General features: G+C 37.5%; 1 protein-coding gene across 1 annotated transcript in view; it reads left to right on the plus strand.

The window, feature by feature from the left end:
- Positions 1-20076, plus strand: part of LOC134211150 (potassium voltage-gated channel protein Shab-like) — a 593106-nt gene that overhangs the window by 530008 nt on the left and 43022 nt on the right. Inside the window, 1 exon segment of the mRNA XM_062687792.1 lies at positions 17851-18724. Within this exon segment, the coding sequence (XP_062543776.1) occupies positions 17851-18724 (874 nt within the window).

A 20076-nucleotide genomic window follows, 5' to 3' on the forward strand; every position in this document is an offset into this window, starting at 1 on the left:
TGGATACCCTATTTCAATCTTCAAAGCAATCAGTCAAAATAAATTTTAGAACTATTAATACAGTGGCCGGCAAGTGTCCACTTGCCGATTTTCATACTAAATGGTCATCTTTTGAGCTCTCTGTCTCGTTTGCCCGTGAACCGATTCTGCTGGAATTTCCACATACCTATATAAATTGAATTTTACTGACCATATTGATTCACAGGGTAGAAAATATTGCGGGGAAACCAAAAGGTTCTTCTCTGCAAAAAAAAACATTTTAATTACGCATACGTTTCGATACAAGAATTTTGTCTTTTTCTTCTAATCCTTGTGTCGAAACGTCATAATAATCTTGCTATCAAAATTGTAATACTGGGCAGCCGTATATAATAAAAACGTACAGATGATCCACAATCAGTAAATATATATTGAATATCTTGATTCTATAGATTGCAGGATGATGACATGTTCAGCAAAAATGCGCATTTTGGCAATACAGAAAAGTTTGCTGAAGATACCCGAGTTGTAGTTTTCAAGATATTTGAAAATCAATTTTTTGCCAATACATTTTTTCATTATAATTTTCCGCAATATTTTTTTACCCTGTGAATCAATATCTGACCTCTGGTAAATTTTTTAATAAATCGGTTCACGGGCAACCGAGATTTAGACCTGGTTTCCGAACTAGTTGCCATTTGGAGTATTTGGACATTTGGAGTAACGGCATTCGGGGTAGTGTTTGGATGCAAGAAGCATTTATAACGTCTGAAATATTTATGTCATGTATTATACCGGACAGACATGATCATTTAAAGATGCGATCATTCGAAGAAGCGACTATATCCTCACTTTGCCTTTATCCGGGAAATGTGTTCTGTTGAAGAAGGCCTTATTTCCTCCCTTCACCTTACACCGAGTCGACGCGTTCAAATACACACCCCTTCATCCTCGAATAAGACTCACGCTCGCCAAGTCGTTGTGCGCAAGATCTCCCCACCTAACTCACTGCGCCCTAGCCTTCTTGTATCGTAGCCTCGAACTCGTATCATAGTTCATCCTTCGGCGTCAAAGGCCAGTCTTTTAGACACCGTCAATGATGGTCCTAAGCAAGCATCCTAAGTAATACTGCTTCCCTGTTGAAGCATGCTCGGTTCCGCCCACGAGCATTGTAGTCTTTGTCTTCGAAGCATTCACCAACAGTCCATATTTTGTAGCCTCACATTTCAAGCGTGTGTACAGTTCTGTCACCTTTTGAAATGTTCGGCCAATAGTGTCCATATCATCCGCGAAACAAACAAATTGACTGGATCTGTCGACTGCTACACCCGGCTCTCCGCATGACACCCTCTAGCGAAATATTGAACAACGGGCACGAAAGTCCATAACCTTGTCGTTGTACCCGGCAGAATTCGAAGGGACTGGAATGTTAACCCAAAATCTTCACACATTTTTCACACCATTCATCGTTATTTTTATCAGTTTGGTAAGCTTCCCGAGAAATCCATTCTCCTCCGTAGTTTTCCATTGGTCTAAACGGTTTATACTATCGTATGCTGCCTTAAAATCGATGAGCAAATAGTGCGTTGGTATTCACAGCGTTTTTTTGCTGTACAGTAAAGATCTGGTCCGTTGTTAAGCGATCGTCAAAAAAGTCGGCTAATAACTTCCCACGAACTCATTCACTATTGGTGACAGACGACGAAAAATGATCCTGTGATTCACTTTGTGGACGGTATTTAGGATTGTAATCGCATGAAAATTCTCATACTCCATCAAGCCTTTCGTGTAGATATGGCATATGATTCTGACTCTGAATCTACGTAGACAAGTTTCCAGCTTTTCAGGGCCCATATTGATACCAGCTGCTTTATTGTTCTTAAGATATTGGATGACATGCTTAACTTCCCTCAAGGTGAGTGTTGTTTGACCTCCATCGTCCGCTGAACTGACATAGCCATCTCCTCCGCTGTCTAGACCTCCACTGCACTGCCTATAATCTGAGCGCCATTTGTTCCTTGAAGTGTTGCTTTAAACTTTGGATCACCTAATGTTCGTTTGCTAATATGATACCATCCTTATCCCTGCACATCTCTGCTCGTGGCACGTAGCCTTTGCGGGATCCGTTGAGCTCCTAATAGAACTTGCGTGCTTCTTGAGAATAGCACAACTTTTCCATTCATTCGCACTGCGCATCTTCCAGGCGGCGTTATTTCTCCTGAACGAGGCGCATCTGCTACCTTCGTTTCCTGTATTGTCGTTCCGTCGTTCCCGACATTCTGCTGCGTCGTTGATGGCAACATCAGATGGCAACATCGTACCGAGACGGCCGCCGTCAGTACCGAACATTGTTGATGACGGATATTTTTGGGCGCAGTTTATTCACGATAGACACCGACGATAATGCCGTCCATCAATCAGAACCTGGGCGATTTGAGATTCTATCTGCAGTTGTGATCTCCAGGTGAACCGATACAGAAGGAAGTAGATGCTGCGAATGACTAATATTCTTGGAGTTGGCGAAATCGATTAGTCGTAGACCATTTCCGTTCATCAGCCAGTGAGCACTGAACTCCTCCTCCTGGTCAACCCGAGCGTTTAAATTTTTTATGATGATTTTGAGCAGCTATCATACTCACGTTCGAGATGCGCGTAGAATGTGTCCTTATCATCATCAGTGGAGAACCGGCCTTTGATACTCAACCTGCACATTCTATGATTGATCGGCCACCACCCGATGACACGCCTCGGCATATTTCCCATCACTAACCTGTTCCCAGGTCGTGTGTATTGCCGCAACTCTGGTAGATGGTACTGAATATTGAACGTTTGCACTATTGATCCCTTCTAATACACCTCCTGCAGCGTTACGATGCTGAATCCGAGGATCTTTACCACACCGTGATGCACCGGCGTGACCTCCCGATGAAGTGGAGAGATTAGAAATTCCTCGAACCGCTAGTCCCTTATCGTAGCCGTGGTCTTCGCGTATTGTTGATTTTTCACCCCTAATATAGGGAACAGACGTTGTTGTAAGCTGTACGTTTTTGGGCAACAGGTGCTCGGTGAGGCTCCATCGTATCACGTCTGTTTAGAGTCCCGCCCTACACCAGAACTGGGCACTTTGTCCTTGCTTTGGCAGGGTTTGCTTGCGGATACAAACAGCTTTTCGTAGTAGACTAACAGGGCCCACTGTCAAGCCCTAACCACATTCTACACAAGCCCCACATATCGCTGTGGCCTAAGGTGGATTCGTTAAGTTCTTGGACATAGTCCCTTGCGTCTACTAGTGTCTGATAAAACAAAATAATATTATAGAAGTGTACGACTAGCTAGTTTAGAAAACAAGCCTAAATAAATTGTACACAATCATTTGAAACGATTTTAATTACATCCAATTAATACACAACATATCAAATAATTTAAAGAGTTTTCAAATACGTAACGAAACAAACTTGATTTTTTTTAAACTCAGCTCAATATGTCATTATTGTACATTTAATTACGAATGTCGGGAGAATAATGGATCATCTTTCTCAAAAATCTTTCTACACATAGATGTTTTATACTATTCGTCGCACACATGCATCAAATACACATGTTGCTTTTATTTTGACACGTGTTCTAATTATCGTTTTCCAATTTATCACAACAACACCAACCTATCGCACCACTTGAAACACCCAAACTCAATTCACGGCCATCGTCCTGTCTGGTGCTCTACTTGTTCCACAGAACAAATTTTCCAATCCCTTCCGATCGGCCACACACCTACACTACCACCTACCACCGAGGGACCCACCAGACACCAATACTCATTTCCAGAATCCTCTTCAGCAGGAACAAACCACGACCGACGAATGTATTCCGTTGCGCTCTAAGAGCGTATGACACATGCTAAAACGGTTCCGCTCGACCGATGGTAGCAGCGATCACGATTCCGGCCACGATCCCGATGGCACAACCGATCAACCCCGGTCAAGTTACGTAGAGAGTAAATTTATCGAATTGTAACATCTCAAAGACTAGCTGCCGAGCGCGGATAGCCAGTCAATCTCCAAACACATATCATTAGGATTAGAGCAGCCTGGAAGGCCACAGACTATGGTAGAGCTACTTAGAATGAATGAAATATAAAGCAGGACCGCGCGAATGGGGTCCATCAATCCGAATGCTCTCTGTTTTTGTTGGCACACTCACATCACTGGTTGTTCATTGTGCAACTCGGTTGCGAGAAAGGCTTTTTTCAATGCTCAAACAGTACCGTCCAGCAGTCAGCAAAAGTTCGTCGAGTGAAGGTGAGTCGACATGTGTTTGATTGATCCTACGCACTACTGCTGGGAAAAAAAAAACCTGCGCAAAGGGTCAAATAGAGAAGATGACTTTTTAGTAAAAATATGTTCGACAGTTTTGGCTCCAAGTTTTCAAAGAAATATGTGGATATGGGCAGAATAATTTCATAGTCATATTTATTTTGTATACCTATTTAAAGCCCATTTGGAGCTCGCGTGTTAACTACAGGACAGCACAAAAGCCCCAGTCTGTATCCAAGCCCTGTATCACTTCACTGAAAAGATAGGGAGTAGTATTTCTATTTTCTATAGCTTCGGTGAATATAAGATCATTATATTTTACATAACAAATAAAACAATGAGATGTCGTACAAGCCGTTCTGAACATACAATTTTCCAAATAAAAAATGATTTGTCGTACAACACCATGGTGTATAACCATGCGTCTCCATGATCGTGTAGTGCATGTATTGTGAATGGTGAATCAAAGGTTGTGAACCCCAACTATGTTTAATTCGCGCAATATTCATATCCCTTCAGATTTTTTTTAATATACACAATTAAAATAAAACGCAGATTTCTGTGAAATTCCACCGAAATCTCAACAGCAGAACTGTTCGGTGAATAATTTTACAGATTTTCGGTAGTTTTGACAGTTGAACAAAGAAAAATCGCAGCAAATTTGGTGAAATAATTACCGAACAGTTCTGCTGTTGAGATTTCGGTGAATTGAAGCAAAATTCACCAAAATCTGTGAAATGATTCAAGTGTGTATATTCTGGATGGAAAAATTTACAGACCCCATTCGAATTTGGCAACAAATCCATTCGATTTTGGCTACAAAACCATTCAATTTTGCCCAAACATTTTTTTAGTGAGTGACAAAGGGTCTAGAGGGCGAGAATGGATCATCGCTCTCAATGTGGAAGTCAGATAACAAAATCCATCAAAAGTCTCTTATAATTGAGTTTCCTTGCCCTCAGATACAATAAACCCATTCTACAAGCATTCTAAGTTGTCATTCTCACTCCCATTTGACTCATTGTCACCCCATCGACGGTATACCGAAATGAAAAATGCTTCATTGTCAAAATAGACCTTCTCTCATGTTTTTTTGTGCAATTTTGGTGACAATCTATATGTTGGTTTACCAAACATGTGTATTGTATGCGCATAAGAAATTTGAAACATTTTTTTCACAAAATGAAACTTGTAAGTAGGTTTTTAAACCGAAAAAATAATATGGTTAGTGGCACTAAGTAAAATAAACTAAAATTAAATAAGAATATATTTCGCACATAAAATCAAGAACTATCGAACATATTTTTTTAACAGTCTAAAAAACTGATTTCTCTATATTCTCTAAAGTTTTCCATGTTGAAATTGATCCACGCGTATTCAAAAACTGCTTTCATCTTCTCAAATCCGCGTTTCTCCGTCCTACACCATCCTATATCGTGTTTTTCTTTGCCCTTTCCGTGAGTGTGCCCCAGTCACTGTGTCTATATCTATGTTGTGTATGTACTTTTATGGCGTTTTGTTTCGTGTGATTTGTGGCTAACCGGCGGAACCGCTTCCTTGAAAACTGGGAAACTAGGGCCCCATAAAACCAGCTCGAACCGCGTTGGTTGGTTGGATGGTTTGCTGGTTGGCAGGAAGCAAACTTTTCCTCCTCGGATCGGTCCTATAGTGTGTGTGAAACTAACTGCCTTATCAACGTCTTGTCGTCTGGGCCAAAGTGTGTCGCTTTCCTCCTTCCCCGTTGCTTCAGTGCGCTTCTGTGTAATACTAACACTGCAGTGAGGATTTATCATTTGGTTTTTGGATTCGTACTCATTCTGTCAAGATATAAGTTCAATTAAGTGAAAATTTATGAATTCGTGATTACATTTTACATGGAGCCCAGTAAAGATATAAAAATATCCATTTGACTCTATAAGTATATTAGAGTGGGACGCAATTATACGGAAAAACGTAAACTTCATCTAATCAAGTGAGATTAAGCCTTTTCTGAATCGTTTTGGGACCCCAATCAGCTGTGCTTTCCGCATCGCGTTTTAATTTTATATGGAGATTAGTATGGGAAAACGTACTTTTTCACATTTTTGCTCTTGCACGTGACTCAATGCGTTAGCATATAGTCTGAATGATGCCGGAAGACTTTGCCGAATAACTCCCATTAGCTTCAAAGGCCTATAAGATCAATAAACACCCAGTTATATTATTGATCATCGTAGTTCAGCAGTGCTGGTCAACGTTTTTTTTTTTTTTGTATAAGGTTTGAACAATCAATTTTAGAAGAGTTATAACTTTTTTCGTGGACGTTCCGGCAACGTACCTTCTACGGCAATGTTTTTCGGCATCCTTTGGGTTATACTTTAATGCAATGTGCCACTCAGTTTACGATCAGAACTGAAACCTCTAGAAGTAAAAATCCAAAAATATACATTTTCCAATACTAATTTCCATACAAACTTCAAACGAGATGCGAAAAGCGACCGATTCTTTTTTTACACGGGGGATGCGTGTAAAAAAAGTTTTCAGTTCATAATTTGAAAATATGATTTCTCGACAAATCATACAAAATGGAGCAACTTTGCAAAAATTTGGTATGGGATTTTTTTTACACGGCCGTGTTAAAAAAAATCCGTGTAAAAACAGAATCGGGTGTACGTATTTCTTGTAAGCCGAATCAAGTACGAGACACTGAAAACGACCTTACAGTTGAGGATGAAATACGTATATGTAAAAGTATTACGAGGTGTTGGAATTAAATGGAATTGTGCTTAACTCGTCTTATGCCAGCGAAAACATTCCACTAAAGAAAAGCTAAATAATTTTCTTGACAGTTATTATGTTAAAATAAGCCTCCTGTCAAATTGTCAGCTAATTCGGATAATTTGATCTAATCTAATCTAATCTAATCGAACACAAACGCAGCCAGTACAAAGAATGTATCGTGGAAAATAATAAGAGATTATATCAAATTTTATATATTTGTGGAATATAACATCAACTAGGAGCCAAAGTTAACTCGGGATGTAAATCTCTTGTCGAAGAAGCTGGAAATTGTAAAGAATTTAATTATTATTTAGAATATTTACAGGGGTTAGACAAAAAGGTTAAGATAGGTAAAAATAAATCGAGATTCAAATCAGCATAACTTTGCGTATAATAATCCGATTTTTATAAAACCAGGACCATCAGAAGCGGACACTCTTCTAGTATACTGTCCCTCTGCAAAACCTGAGATTGGTCCATGGCCACCGGAAATGTTCCGGGTTTTCCGAGGGTATGTTCAAGATGCATTTTTTCCATTGCTTGTAATTTTATGTGACGTTAATTTTCATCATGTCTTATGCTTTCTCTGAAAACTAGAACTAATATGCCGGCCAATGGTGGCTGTAGATCGAGAATTCTTATAAACTACACAGAGATACGGCCATTTCCATAAAAACGGTACCGGGAACATGATGAAATGATAACAGATGGGAATAATGCAAATATGAGTATCTGATTTCTTGGATTTGCGAGACGATGATCACAGAAACATTTCCAGAATGATAGTGTCCACTGCCACCCTTACAGCAGGTTCCATGGGCTTTCCAGGATGGGCCGGTTTTGGCACCATCTGGAACCATGCATATGTGGGTGTCAAAATTCATGTTTTCCCAAGACAATGAATATAGGATCTTTATTAGAGATATATTTTGAGGACTGTAAGACTCTTTGGCCAATTTGCAGCAGGTTCCGGAAGTTCTGCGAAAGTGACATTTGTTCAGGGTGTATGGCCAATCCCGTATCGTTTTCACGAAAATTGCCATATCTCTGCGTACATATACCTAACGGATTTTCGATTTGCAGCCAGCATTGATCAGCATATTAGTTCTAGTTTCTGGGGAAAACATAAAACATGATGGCAGCAAACATCATATAAAATGACAAGCAGCAGAAAAAATACATTTTTAACATACCCTCGGAAAACCCGGAACACCACCGGTGGCCAAGAGCCAATCAGAGGTTTCGCATAGGGCCAGTATACTGGAAGAGTTTCCGCGTCCGATGGTCCCAATTTGATCAAAATCGGATCATTGTACGCAAAGTTATGCTGATTTGAACTTCGACCATTTTTTGGCTATCTCAACCTTTTTGTCTAACCCCTGTAGTATCAGATAGCAGGCCATATGCCAGGACGTCGTCTGCATGAAGGTTACATGGCAGGTTGTGTAGATTTCCTTCCTGGGATGTTTTGTAGTGGGCTATAAAAATGTTCAATCATGAAAATATGTAGGAACATAAAACAATAATATAAATATATAAAAGCATGAAAATATGAACATTTTCTAATATGTAAATAAGAAACATAAAAATATAATGTAATAGGAGAATGAAAATTTCTATATTAAAAAAAACTATGAAAACATGAAATTAAAAAATGAAGATATAAACATATGAGTACAAAAATCATAAAAGCGTGAAAATATTGAAAATTCGTAAATATAAAAAGTGATACACCCAGTTTTTTTACACGGTTTGATCTAGTCGTTTAAGAGCTTCAGCGTCATTGAAGCAATGAGTTAACCGCACGAAAAAAATAACAAAAAATCAAAGAAAATTCAGGGGGTGTTTAAAAAGCTGTGAAAGATCAGGTTAAACGAGAAATTAATGAATTTCAACCGCGTAAAAAAAATCTGGGTGTAATAAAGAATAAAATTTTGAAAATATGACAATATAAGGATCTGAAAATAAGATAATATAAAAATATTAAAACACAAAAATATAAAACATGGAAATATTATACTTTCATATAAAAATTAAATAATAAAAATATAAAAATACAAAAATATGAAAACATGAAAATATAGAAATATGTAAATATGCAAATTAAATTATAACAACATGAAATTCAAAAAAAAATCAAATATTAAAATTAAATATTGGAAACTACAGTCAAACATCCATGAGCCGATATTGAAGGGACCATTGACTCATGGAAATATCGAGATGTGGAATAGGAAATATGTGGAAAGTTATTTGAAAAGACCATCATAGTAACCCAGAAATTTTTTCCCATGAGTCGATATCGAGTCATAGAACATCAAGTCTTGGAGGTTTGACTGTATAACAATATGAAAATATGATAGCATGAAAAAAATACAAATATATGAAGATACAAAAGATTAAAATATGGAATTTGAATTCAAAAATACAAAACTATAAAAATATGAACTATATGTTAAAATGTGAAAGCTTGAAATTATAAAAATATAAAAGCATCATAATGTGAGCATATAAAAGTATAAAAATAGGAAAAAAATATAAGAATATGGAAAATATGATAATATAAAAATATTCTAATATAAAAATGTAAAAACATGAAATTACATAAATATGAAAATATAAAAATATGAAATATAATAGTTTAAAAATATTAAAACATAAAATATCAAATAAGAAAGTGAAATGTTAAATTTAAAGAAATATGAAAATATGATAATATAAAAACATAATAATATAACAATTTTAAGACAAAAAATAAAAAAAAACATGAAAGTGTAAGAGTAGGAAAGTATAAAATGTAAAAATATAAAATTATAAAAATATGGAAACTAAACTAAATTAAAATGTAAAAATATGAAAAATGAATATAAAGAAAAATGAAAAATAAGTATAATGAAATATGGAAAATAAATAAACTACTATAAATTATTTCGAGGACTGGAAACTAGTGATACTCATATTTCCTTTGAAATCTCTGTCAAGATTGCTATCAGAAATCAAGGTGGGTGTAGCCCTTAATTTCAATCTATGACAAAAATGACAAAAGCATTAGAATAACTATTCCTGGCCACGCTTATCTGTACCGTTACTAGGGAGAGAAGGGATAAGTACCACGGAGTTGGATATTGGGAAGGTTTTCGTTGGGTCAGGATGTACCTGTAGCTGGCAATGTGGCCATGGTAGAACTTTACGGGGTAACACACCACGAAGAGGTATCTACCCAGCGTTACGGGTATTGTCAGCTAATTAGGATAATTTAAAAAAAAATTAACGAGGGACAAAAAACGCCGGAAATTATCACAACAAACTCTAAACGGAAGCTTTTGGTGTGCTCTACAAGTCTTGAGAGCATTGCGCTTCTTTCCGTTGACCATGTTAAAGTGATTTTCAAGCTTTTAGTGCATAAAACACTTTTTCCCCTAAAAGTTGTTGTTCTGAAAAATCTTGAATTTATTACAAATCATTCCTATTTGAATAAAATAATTGCCAACGTGCGATTTGCCGTTAAATTTTTAAAAATCAGAAGCTGAACATTTGTCATAAATTCGCACGTTAGGATTTCTTCAAACAAATTATTCGAACAAAACACAAATCAAATCATATGACATTTGATGCTTATTTGGTTCATTTCACCATATGTCCGTATGCTTTTACCATCGAGTGCATCGTAGTAACAAATGGAATCAAAACTTCTTTGTTCGAATAACTTGTTTGAAGAAATCCTAACGTGCAAATTGATGACAAATGTATAGCTTCTGATTTTTAAGAATTTAACGGTAAATCGCACATTAGCAAATATATCCCTCAAATATCCATGGAAAAAAGTCTGCAATACTTAACTCGAAGCAACCCCCTTGATTGTTTAAGTAAGTTAGGCTTAACGGACGTTAGGCATAATGTACGTTAGGCATAAAGGAAGTTTGGCATAATTCTGCCTTCTTTATGTCATAGGCTGTCCTTTGGGTAATTTTATGCCTAACGTCCATTATGCCTAACGTCTTTGCCTAACGTACTTATGCCTAACGGGATATACCCATAATTCGCGGCAATAAAAATACATTTTTATATGAAAAATGTTGCTATTACTTATTTACCAAAAATTCGTCTTCAGTATTGTCAATGCGATTACGATTACGGTTGTCAACTACTGTGTCCAACCGCAATTGCTTTTGGCCAATAAAATTCTGTCAAGGTGAAACGAGATCTTCTTGACTATCCAGTTATCCACTATTTACTCGAGGTTCTCAAGAACGACCAAATTTATGATCAATCGAAACCTTTTGTCGAGCATATGGGGATGGATGCAGGTTGGAATTCTTTATTGTTTTTGCATCATCAGGCCACATTTGACCCCAATTATGTAGGGTATTTGAAAAAAAAATATACATGAAAACATCTAAACAAGCATTGTCATTGTCCTCGTCTGTTTATGTCTGCGAATAACGATGAAAATCTTCGGAGTAACATGCTCTGTGTGACGTGGAAATCGAAGAGTGTTGCGACTCTGTTGAAGACACGCTAAAGGCCACAAATAGCCCCATGCATGCCATAATTTGTACGATGAAAGGGCAGCCGCAACATATGACTGTTACGGAGCGTGCGTGGCTGGACGTTCAGGTCTATTTGTTCCAACATAACTCCACAGTCGGCCCTGCAAGGTATCGGCGATCAAATGGCTTTGACGACATCTCTCGTTGAGCGAAGTAGCTGACATCGACTTTCATAACTCGGTAGGCGAAACGGATCCTGCCAAGGTGGCATACGAAGCGCAAATCGAAAAAAGCGGCACCGTTGCATCAGAGAGCAATAGAGAGCTTTTAAACAATATATGTCGGTGAAATTCTTTGCAACTCTGAAGATGAATCCCATAGTTCTGGATGCTTTGTCGATGATGAATGAGATGTGTTACTTGAATACTAGTTGCGAGTCTTGAATCACACCGAGGTCCTACACATGGCTCACTCGCTCTATTTCTGTACAAAGAAGGCTGTAGTTGCAAACGATGGGCTGTTTTTTTCGCGAAAACGTAAAGACAGAACACTTGTTCGGGTTTACCACATTCCATCAATTCCTCAGAGAGTTGAACTCCTAGATAGTAATGATATGTCAGCATATCATTGGGAACAGGAAGAATGGTCCGTATTCTCAATAATGATAATGTAAGCTTCCAGATTCAATTGGGCCACCATTTAGGATTTTTTATTGAAACCATTTTTTGCAAAGCCCACTCCGATTGAAAGGTTTGGCTTTGTTTCCAAAATTCTGAACTGTATGTTTTTCTATATTTTTTCTTTCTATGTACAATTTATCATAACATTAATTTTAAGGTCCATATAGATATGGTAGATGACCTCCTTGTTTCCTCTTTCCAACGATATACTAACTTTTATATTATATACGTTTGTAATATTCTGCATACCGTTTTGACTCCAATCCCGAACATGACTCATATTCCGAACACCGGCGTTTTAGTGCCCTAAAACTAAAGTTTTCATCGGTTTTCCGTACTGAGGATCAAATCATTTGCTTGGTCGGAGTTCAGCGAAACCGCACCAAGCGCCTTTTCGACTGACTTTTGATAATTTGTTAGTAGAAAAAAATAAACGGAAATGGATGTACTCCAATTAGTTTGTACATTTGTTGCTTGATGTCCTCAGCTATAGCGTGGAAGGATATCCGATGCAATTTCCGATGGGTTGGATTTTTTTATTGGCGCTTGGTGCGATCTGGCAGAACCCCGACCACTTGCACTTTGTAATGCGTATGAGCTTATCTACCACAATTTTCCCCTCGTCAAGTTGCAGTTGCATATGACAAAAAATCCATAAAAAACTGTTAAAACTTTTTTTATTTTTAAAGTTTTCAAGTCCCAACAGTCACCAAACGGTGTTTTTAATATTATCTAGAGCTTTCAAGAACATGTAAAAAATGAAGAAATGAAAATTAAAAAGATATGATGAAAAAAATATTTTAAGGGATTGTCGGCAGGGTTGTAAATTTTCGGCAGCACTGGATGAAGGTGATGTTTTTTTATATCATGTTTTTTTTTCTTCCAGCTTTGAAATCAACCTCACATTCCCGGAGAGGCAGAAAAGTAAACAACAGAACTCACATCACCCACTGCGCCGCGAAGATGAAATTGACCACAGCAAAATGTACACCGAAAAAATTCTTTATATTGAATATATTTGTCGCACACATAAATTTTTGCAATTTGGCGACCCAAATATATGCAATTTGTACCCACACATAAATTCAATAACTGCATATTAGAGACCACACATACATTTTATTTGATTATAGATTATATTTGTACTTCGCGTGGAGAGTGGTTATGTGTGCACTAATTAGAATCATGAATTAAATTAATGGATTTTTGCCAATAAAAAAGTGTGGAATTTTTGTAGTGTACACATTCACCCAGCAAATTGAAAAAATTCACCACGCGTTTAAATGGGCCACTCACAGTCAAACGGTGCGGCGCGAATTGAGCAGCCTGTCAGAGCGACTTGTGAGTGGCTGAATGCGAAATTGAACTGTCGGTGTTGGAAGTGATTTTTCGGCAGCACCTAGTCGCACTCACCACGGCGGCGATGAAGGCGACTGCAGATTATACTGAGATCCATGTTTTTCACTGCATTGACTGTGAAATATTTCTACCCTGATTGTCGGTATAAAACGTGGCAAATCTTAAAAAGTCAATGACTTTGAAACTTGAACACTATTTTAAATACGGCAGCCCTTACTTTGCACCGTTTAATGTGCAAAAACGATCCATATAAAAATGAAAAACGATCCGTAAATAACATTTGAACACCCAACCGGCGGTTGTTAGATTTTCTAACAATTCTGTATAAGAATCTACCAAAACCTGTATAAGAACTGGGCATATGCGAAATTGTTAGATTCTTATACAAAAAATGTAAGCTATCATACAAATATTGTTAGAAAAGCTTACAAAATTGTTAGATTCTTATACAATACTTGTATAAGAATCTAACATTTTCGCATATGCCCAGTTCTTATACAGGTTTTGGTAGATTCTTATACAAAATTGTTAGAAAATCTAACATCCGCCGGTTGGGTGAATGTTCCATAAAACACTACCATAAATCCATAAATAGTTCGGGAGATTCCATAAAGAATAATTTTATGATCCATAAATCTTTGCAAATCCATGAAAACTATATTTTGATCCATAGAATTTCAAATTTGCGCAATTTTTATCCTGATGATGATCCATAATTTCAGTAATATGATCCATAATTTTGTTCATATGATTTTGATAATGTGATCCATAATGCTTGGAAAGAAGGCCAATGGAACTATATTAATTTATTCACACCTTTTTTTTTAATCTATGCATCATTTGGCAAAACTTATGGATTATATCACCAAAACTATGGATCATTTGAACAAAATTATGGATCAAATGGCCAGAATTATGGATCATATTACTGAAATTATGGATCATCATCACGATGCAAAAATGAGCAAATTTGAAGTTTTATGGATCAAAGTATAGTTTTTTATGGAACATGGTCCATATATTTTACGAAACATGGAAAATAGCAAGAATTGTATTGTTTTTCTTGACCATGTTAATGGAACATATTTTCCTATTAATTGCTAAATTTTAGCTTGAACTATTTTTTGGATTTATGGTAGCATTCTATGGAACATTAGGATGTAGTTTACGGATCGTTTTTCATTTTTTTATGGATCCGTCTTTATTGTTTGTATGCAAAAGTATGTTTTGCCTTTAAATACTTTCTTGTGTTATCCAAAATCGGTAATCGGCAACACACATTAATATAGCTAATAAGCTTTGTCATTAAAAAAACAATAAAATTTACGCCGGAGAACCTCTCGGGACAAATGGAATTCGAACACTTGGGAAACTCGATTGAATATCCGCTGCAAACCGCCTAAAGCTCCTTCCTGACCGTAATTTGTTGGATGGTATCTTGGCCTCATCATTAGTTACGAAGAGCTCTCGGACGGGCGTTTAGGTTGATAAGCTCAAGAAGAATCTTTAAATCAACCCTGCCTTGTACAACGTCAGCAATGGTCAATGCTCTGGTGACGTTCCTTCTAACTTGCAAAGTGTCAAGGTTGATCAGGCGACAGCGGCTCTTGTAGCTTGGTAACTGGAAAGGGTCACTCCATGACAGCCTCCGAAGTGCAAACCGATGAAAACAACGCTGAACGGATTCGGACGTTCCACACCATTGTTGTAGTATGGCCTCCAAATGGTTGAACAGTACTCTAGAGTGGGGCGCACTAAAGAGCAATATAGCGATTTCAAGCAATATATGTCAGATAAAGTTTTAGCGATTCAAAACACAACTGCAAGAGCTCTTGAAGCCTTATCGACGACGTATGCGATGTGCTGTTTGTAAGTCAGTTGTGAATCCAGGATTACCCCGAGATCCTTCACGTGATTCACGCGCTCGATTGTCGTTCCTCTCAATTCATAGTTATACATAATCGGCTCTTTTTTTTGGAGAAAAAGTAATATCGGAGCACTTTGCCGGGTTGATTACCATTCGATTCAATGAACACCAATTTGCGACGGCGTCGAGTTGGCGTTGCAGGTCTTCGAAATCTGCATATGAGCGGATCTTCTGATAAATTTTGAGGTCGTCTGCATAGGACAACCGTGGACCTTCGATAACAGAATTCACATCGTTGAAATAGAGCAGAAAGATCAATGTTCCCAGGTGACTGCCCTGCGGAATGCCAGAGGGGGCACTAAACGTAGGTGAATAACAGTCTTCTAAAGTAACCGTTAGCTTCCGAACCGTAAGACAGGAACGGAACCAGCTAAGAAGATTGCCGTTGATTCCAATTCTCTCGAGCTTAGCGATTGCAATCTCATGGTTCACCTTATCGAAAGCAGTAGATAGATCGGTGTAAATAACATCCGTTTGAGCTCGTTCTGGTAAGCTGTCGGTAATATACGAAGTTAGGCACAGTAGATTTGTCGTGGTGGATCGACCGACAATGAACCATGTACATCGCTCAGGTACTGCTGACAATGGAATAGCATTGGATCCATGACAACCAACTCAAATAATTTTGAAAAAGCGCTCAATGAAGTAACGCCCCGGTAGTTATTGGCGTCACGCTTGCTGCCTTTTTTGTAGACTGGAAACATTTGCGCCTTTTTCCGGCATGACGGGAACAAACCGGTTGACAGAGAAAGCTGGAAAATGCATCGAAGTGGAGAAAGCAGGGAAACGATGTGTTTCTTGAGTAATGAGGACGGAATCCCATCGGGGCCTGGATGGAATAAGGATGATTTCCTCAATCCAACAGGAACTGTTTCTTTAATCAAATTCCTTCAAAGTAAGGATTTGGAACCTGGTGGGTCCCAAATAATATGGGATTCTGCTAGTCGTACATTCAAAAAGTTGGGAAACCTCTGGGCTAAACGATTTACGACATGTACAACCATATGACTGTTTTGGCCATATCACATTTTAAACCGTATGACCATTCGCCAAACGAAATTTTCACCCGACTGACTTGTTCAACCAACTGGCCCTTTCTGCCAAACGGCCAATCGGCATTTTCGACACAAATGTTCGGACAAATATCTGTTTTGGACAAATTAAATTTTCTTCTGAACATCATGTTTGACCTTATGACCTATTAGACAAAATTGCTTTCGGCGAGTCTGATTGTAATAATACTTACCCGAGTATGAAGCCATAACAAGATTATAACACAATTGCAGCAGCTTATGTTAGACTGTATAACAATCCTTGATATAATTGAGTTATAATAAATTGTTTTTTTTTCCAAAAATGGTGTTAACAACTAGTGTTCATTGAACTCGTCAACATAAACATGGAAAACTTGTATGTTGTAGTTTGGCGCATACTTTTTCAGATTAGGACAGTCAGCTGCCAAAAGAAACCATCATTTTTGAACTGAATCCAAGATTTTTAAATTGTTCGATTTGACAAGAATTTGAGGATTTAAATTAAGGACTAATCTTTTGGAAGTTAAATATTGGATTCTAATAACATTTTGGTAATCAGTTGGAATAACTTGAATGTGAATATATCTGGTAAAACTTTTAGACGTTCTGAATGTTTGGTCTTCTCTTGATATACAGTCTGAGCGAATCTTCAAGTTTCAATATGTTGCTTGGCGCCTTAAAGTAACCATCAACACATAGAAGCTAGTATCGCATATATTTTTAATATGTTTGAAATCCGCAAACCAGTATGCCAAAGTATCAACAATCATCTAAATTTGATAAATAGTACCATTCAAATGAAATGAAATTAAACGGCACTTAATAACCATTTTTTTATTCCAGAGGTTGTTTTATTTGAAGGACTTTGTATCAAATACCATATCCGAAACCATCAAATGCTTGGCGAAATGTGCTTAACCCTGCAATACAGTAACCAATTATCCTTACTAATCATGTCCCTTTGAAATGCTACAAGTTTTCCACCGCCAGTTCGTTTTACACATTTCCTACTATGATTCTTTTTCGTAGAAACCAGTGTGACAATTTGCTTCTGATTATTTCAACTCGTTCACATCACATCATATTTAGTTATAGACAGATTACTTCGTTATCTCAAAATATGCACTTTTGTTTCAGTGTTTCCATATTTATTTGGTAGAATAGAATATAGTTTTCTTAGATATATGTAGCTGTTGACGGAAATCCAACGAGTTGACATGGTGGAACTAATATCGCTCAATTTGTGCTATTCTTTTCATTGACTTGCGGATGCCATCCATCATCATTATCACACGGCCCCCCGGCTAGGAGTACAAAGAGTTTATCGATGCTGAAGGTTTAATGCCACTTCCAACTTCCGACTTCCACACGACGGTCTGCTTAGAGATGCGTATGCTAAAGAATAGTATGAACAATAACTGTATAGCCCCACCAGCACAATTCGGTCCAAGTACAATATCATATCCATATCCGTATGTGGATACACCAATCAAACATTCTAATAACTGTAATAATAATAATAATGTTAATAGTAACGTCAACGGTACCAGTAACAACAATAATGCTAGCGTTAGTAATAACAATAGTAATAGTAACAATGGTGATTTAGCTAGTGTCGATAGCTCAGATACATACGCTAGTTGTCAAACGCATCCATTCCTGTCACAAGGTGATCTAACATCCGATATTGTAGATATGTCATTCGACTTAGATACGTTAGATACGAACAATCTGTACATAAATCCACTGGAAAAGGAGCGTCCTATAGGTACTAGATCGCAGGTGAAGAAAAGTGCTTCCGGAGATACTGGTCTGAGAAGTTTGGGTGCTAGCCCGATGGACGACGAGTTCAAGCAGTTCCAGGCCTCGTTCGACACGTCCGATCGGGGAAGCCGTGTCAGTCTGAACGAAACCCCGGTGCCAAAGCATCGCAAGACCCGCTTCCAGCAGGGTGCCGCCTCGGCAGCGCTGGCCGCTGCTGGTAGACCGAAAACCCGCTTCGAAAATCTGAAATCATCGATCGAAAGCCTTGATGAAGCAGGGGGTGCGAGTGCTGCACCTAGCAGCAGCAGTTCCATCAAAAAGACACGAAGATCTTCCTTTATGCCAGCCAAAAGTATAGCCTCTGCAACCAAACTCATCAACCAGCACCTGTTCGGTATTCAGAATCAAACGGTTAAAGGTAAGTACCGTGGCACCTCATTGCACTTTTCATCGTTAGGCTCTCGCATACGCATAACCTTCCCAAACGTTACACGCTACGTACCACACATCATTCATGAACATTACAAAATTAGCATCATTTGATCGATACAAACGTTTAACGTTTTAGGTAGGGATGAATCTCAAAACCGACTTGAGCTGCTCATATTGTTGTACAATCAGGACTAATTGGAAAATAAATTCCTCGCAACGCAATGCCACTATTCTACTTCAATGTTACACATTTCACACAGCTAAATACACTTACCTGTACACACGAACACATATGCGCGAATGTTGTCACCATTGTTACTCTTTCACTAAAATATTTATGTTTCACTTATGTTTGACACTCTTAATTACAAAAAACACAGCAATTCACTATGTTTCGATGTTATCCGTATATGACATATGTTTTGTTATACTTTTGTGTTTGAATGTTTGAAGTTTCAATTTATTCAAAGGATGTTCGTTACTTTCATTAAATCTAGTAATTGTGTCATGTCAGTAAAACTCAAACAAAACAAAAACAATCTAACAAGTAGTGCCATATACCGCCGGAAATAAGTATAAAGACAAACATGATTTTCATACATTTTCATCATGTTTGAGGATCGAAATCGAGATATTGACCTTCCATCATCGGCATTTTGCATGGAAACCGAACTTGTCTTTATAATTATTTCTCCATCAGTTATATTCTACGTAAAAACAACCCTCTTCCAAGAAAGTTTGCATAATAGTTACATGGCGATACGAATAGGGTAAATCCGAGTGAGATGCCACGTCGATATAGATGCCGCACTTTAGAGATCTGGTAGAACTGACTTGATTTATTCGAACTAATGTACGTGAGAGTGTGTCTTTTGTAGCGAAAACAATAACGTAAGTAGCAACTGCTCATTTTTATCAGGTGAAAAAGTAATATGATGGTTATACACTTTTATTTATGCCGCGCAGGCCGTAAAATTTCTAAAGCTATTTTTAATAAAGATTTTTGGGACGGTTTTGCGAAAATTCTTACCAATCCACATGTTTATTTCATTATGTGAATCCTCTTAAAACTTGTAGATTATTTTTGAGAGGGTAAGGTTTGAGTGAAAAATTATAGTGATGTGGCGTCTATCCCTTACAATTGGTAAAGATGCCCCAAAAAAAATCATGGTGATATGCCGTACCTACCTATTATCAGAACTTTAATGAAAAATTATAATTAAGAGGGAAAATCAAGTAAATTTTTAGTTTGAAATATGGGCCGAAAACCTCATTAATAAAAACAATAAAATAATAGTTTGAAATATAAATAAGAATGATTATGGTTTTCTGAAAAAT

Source organism: Armigeres subalbatus, chromosome 2 (genome assembly GCF_024139115.2).
Source record: "Armigeres subalbatus isolate Guangzhou_Male chromosome 2, GZ_Asu_2, whole genome shotgun sequence".
Lineage (NCBI taxonomy): Eukaryota > Metazoa > Arthropoda > Insecta > Diptera > Culicidae > Armigeres > Armigeres subalbatus.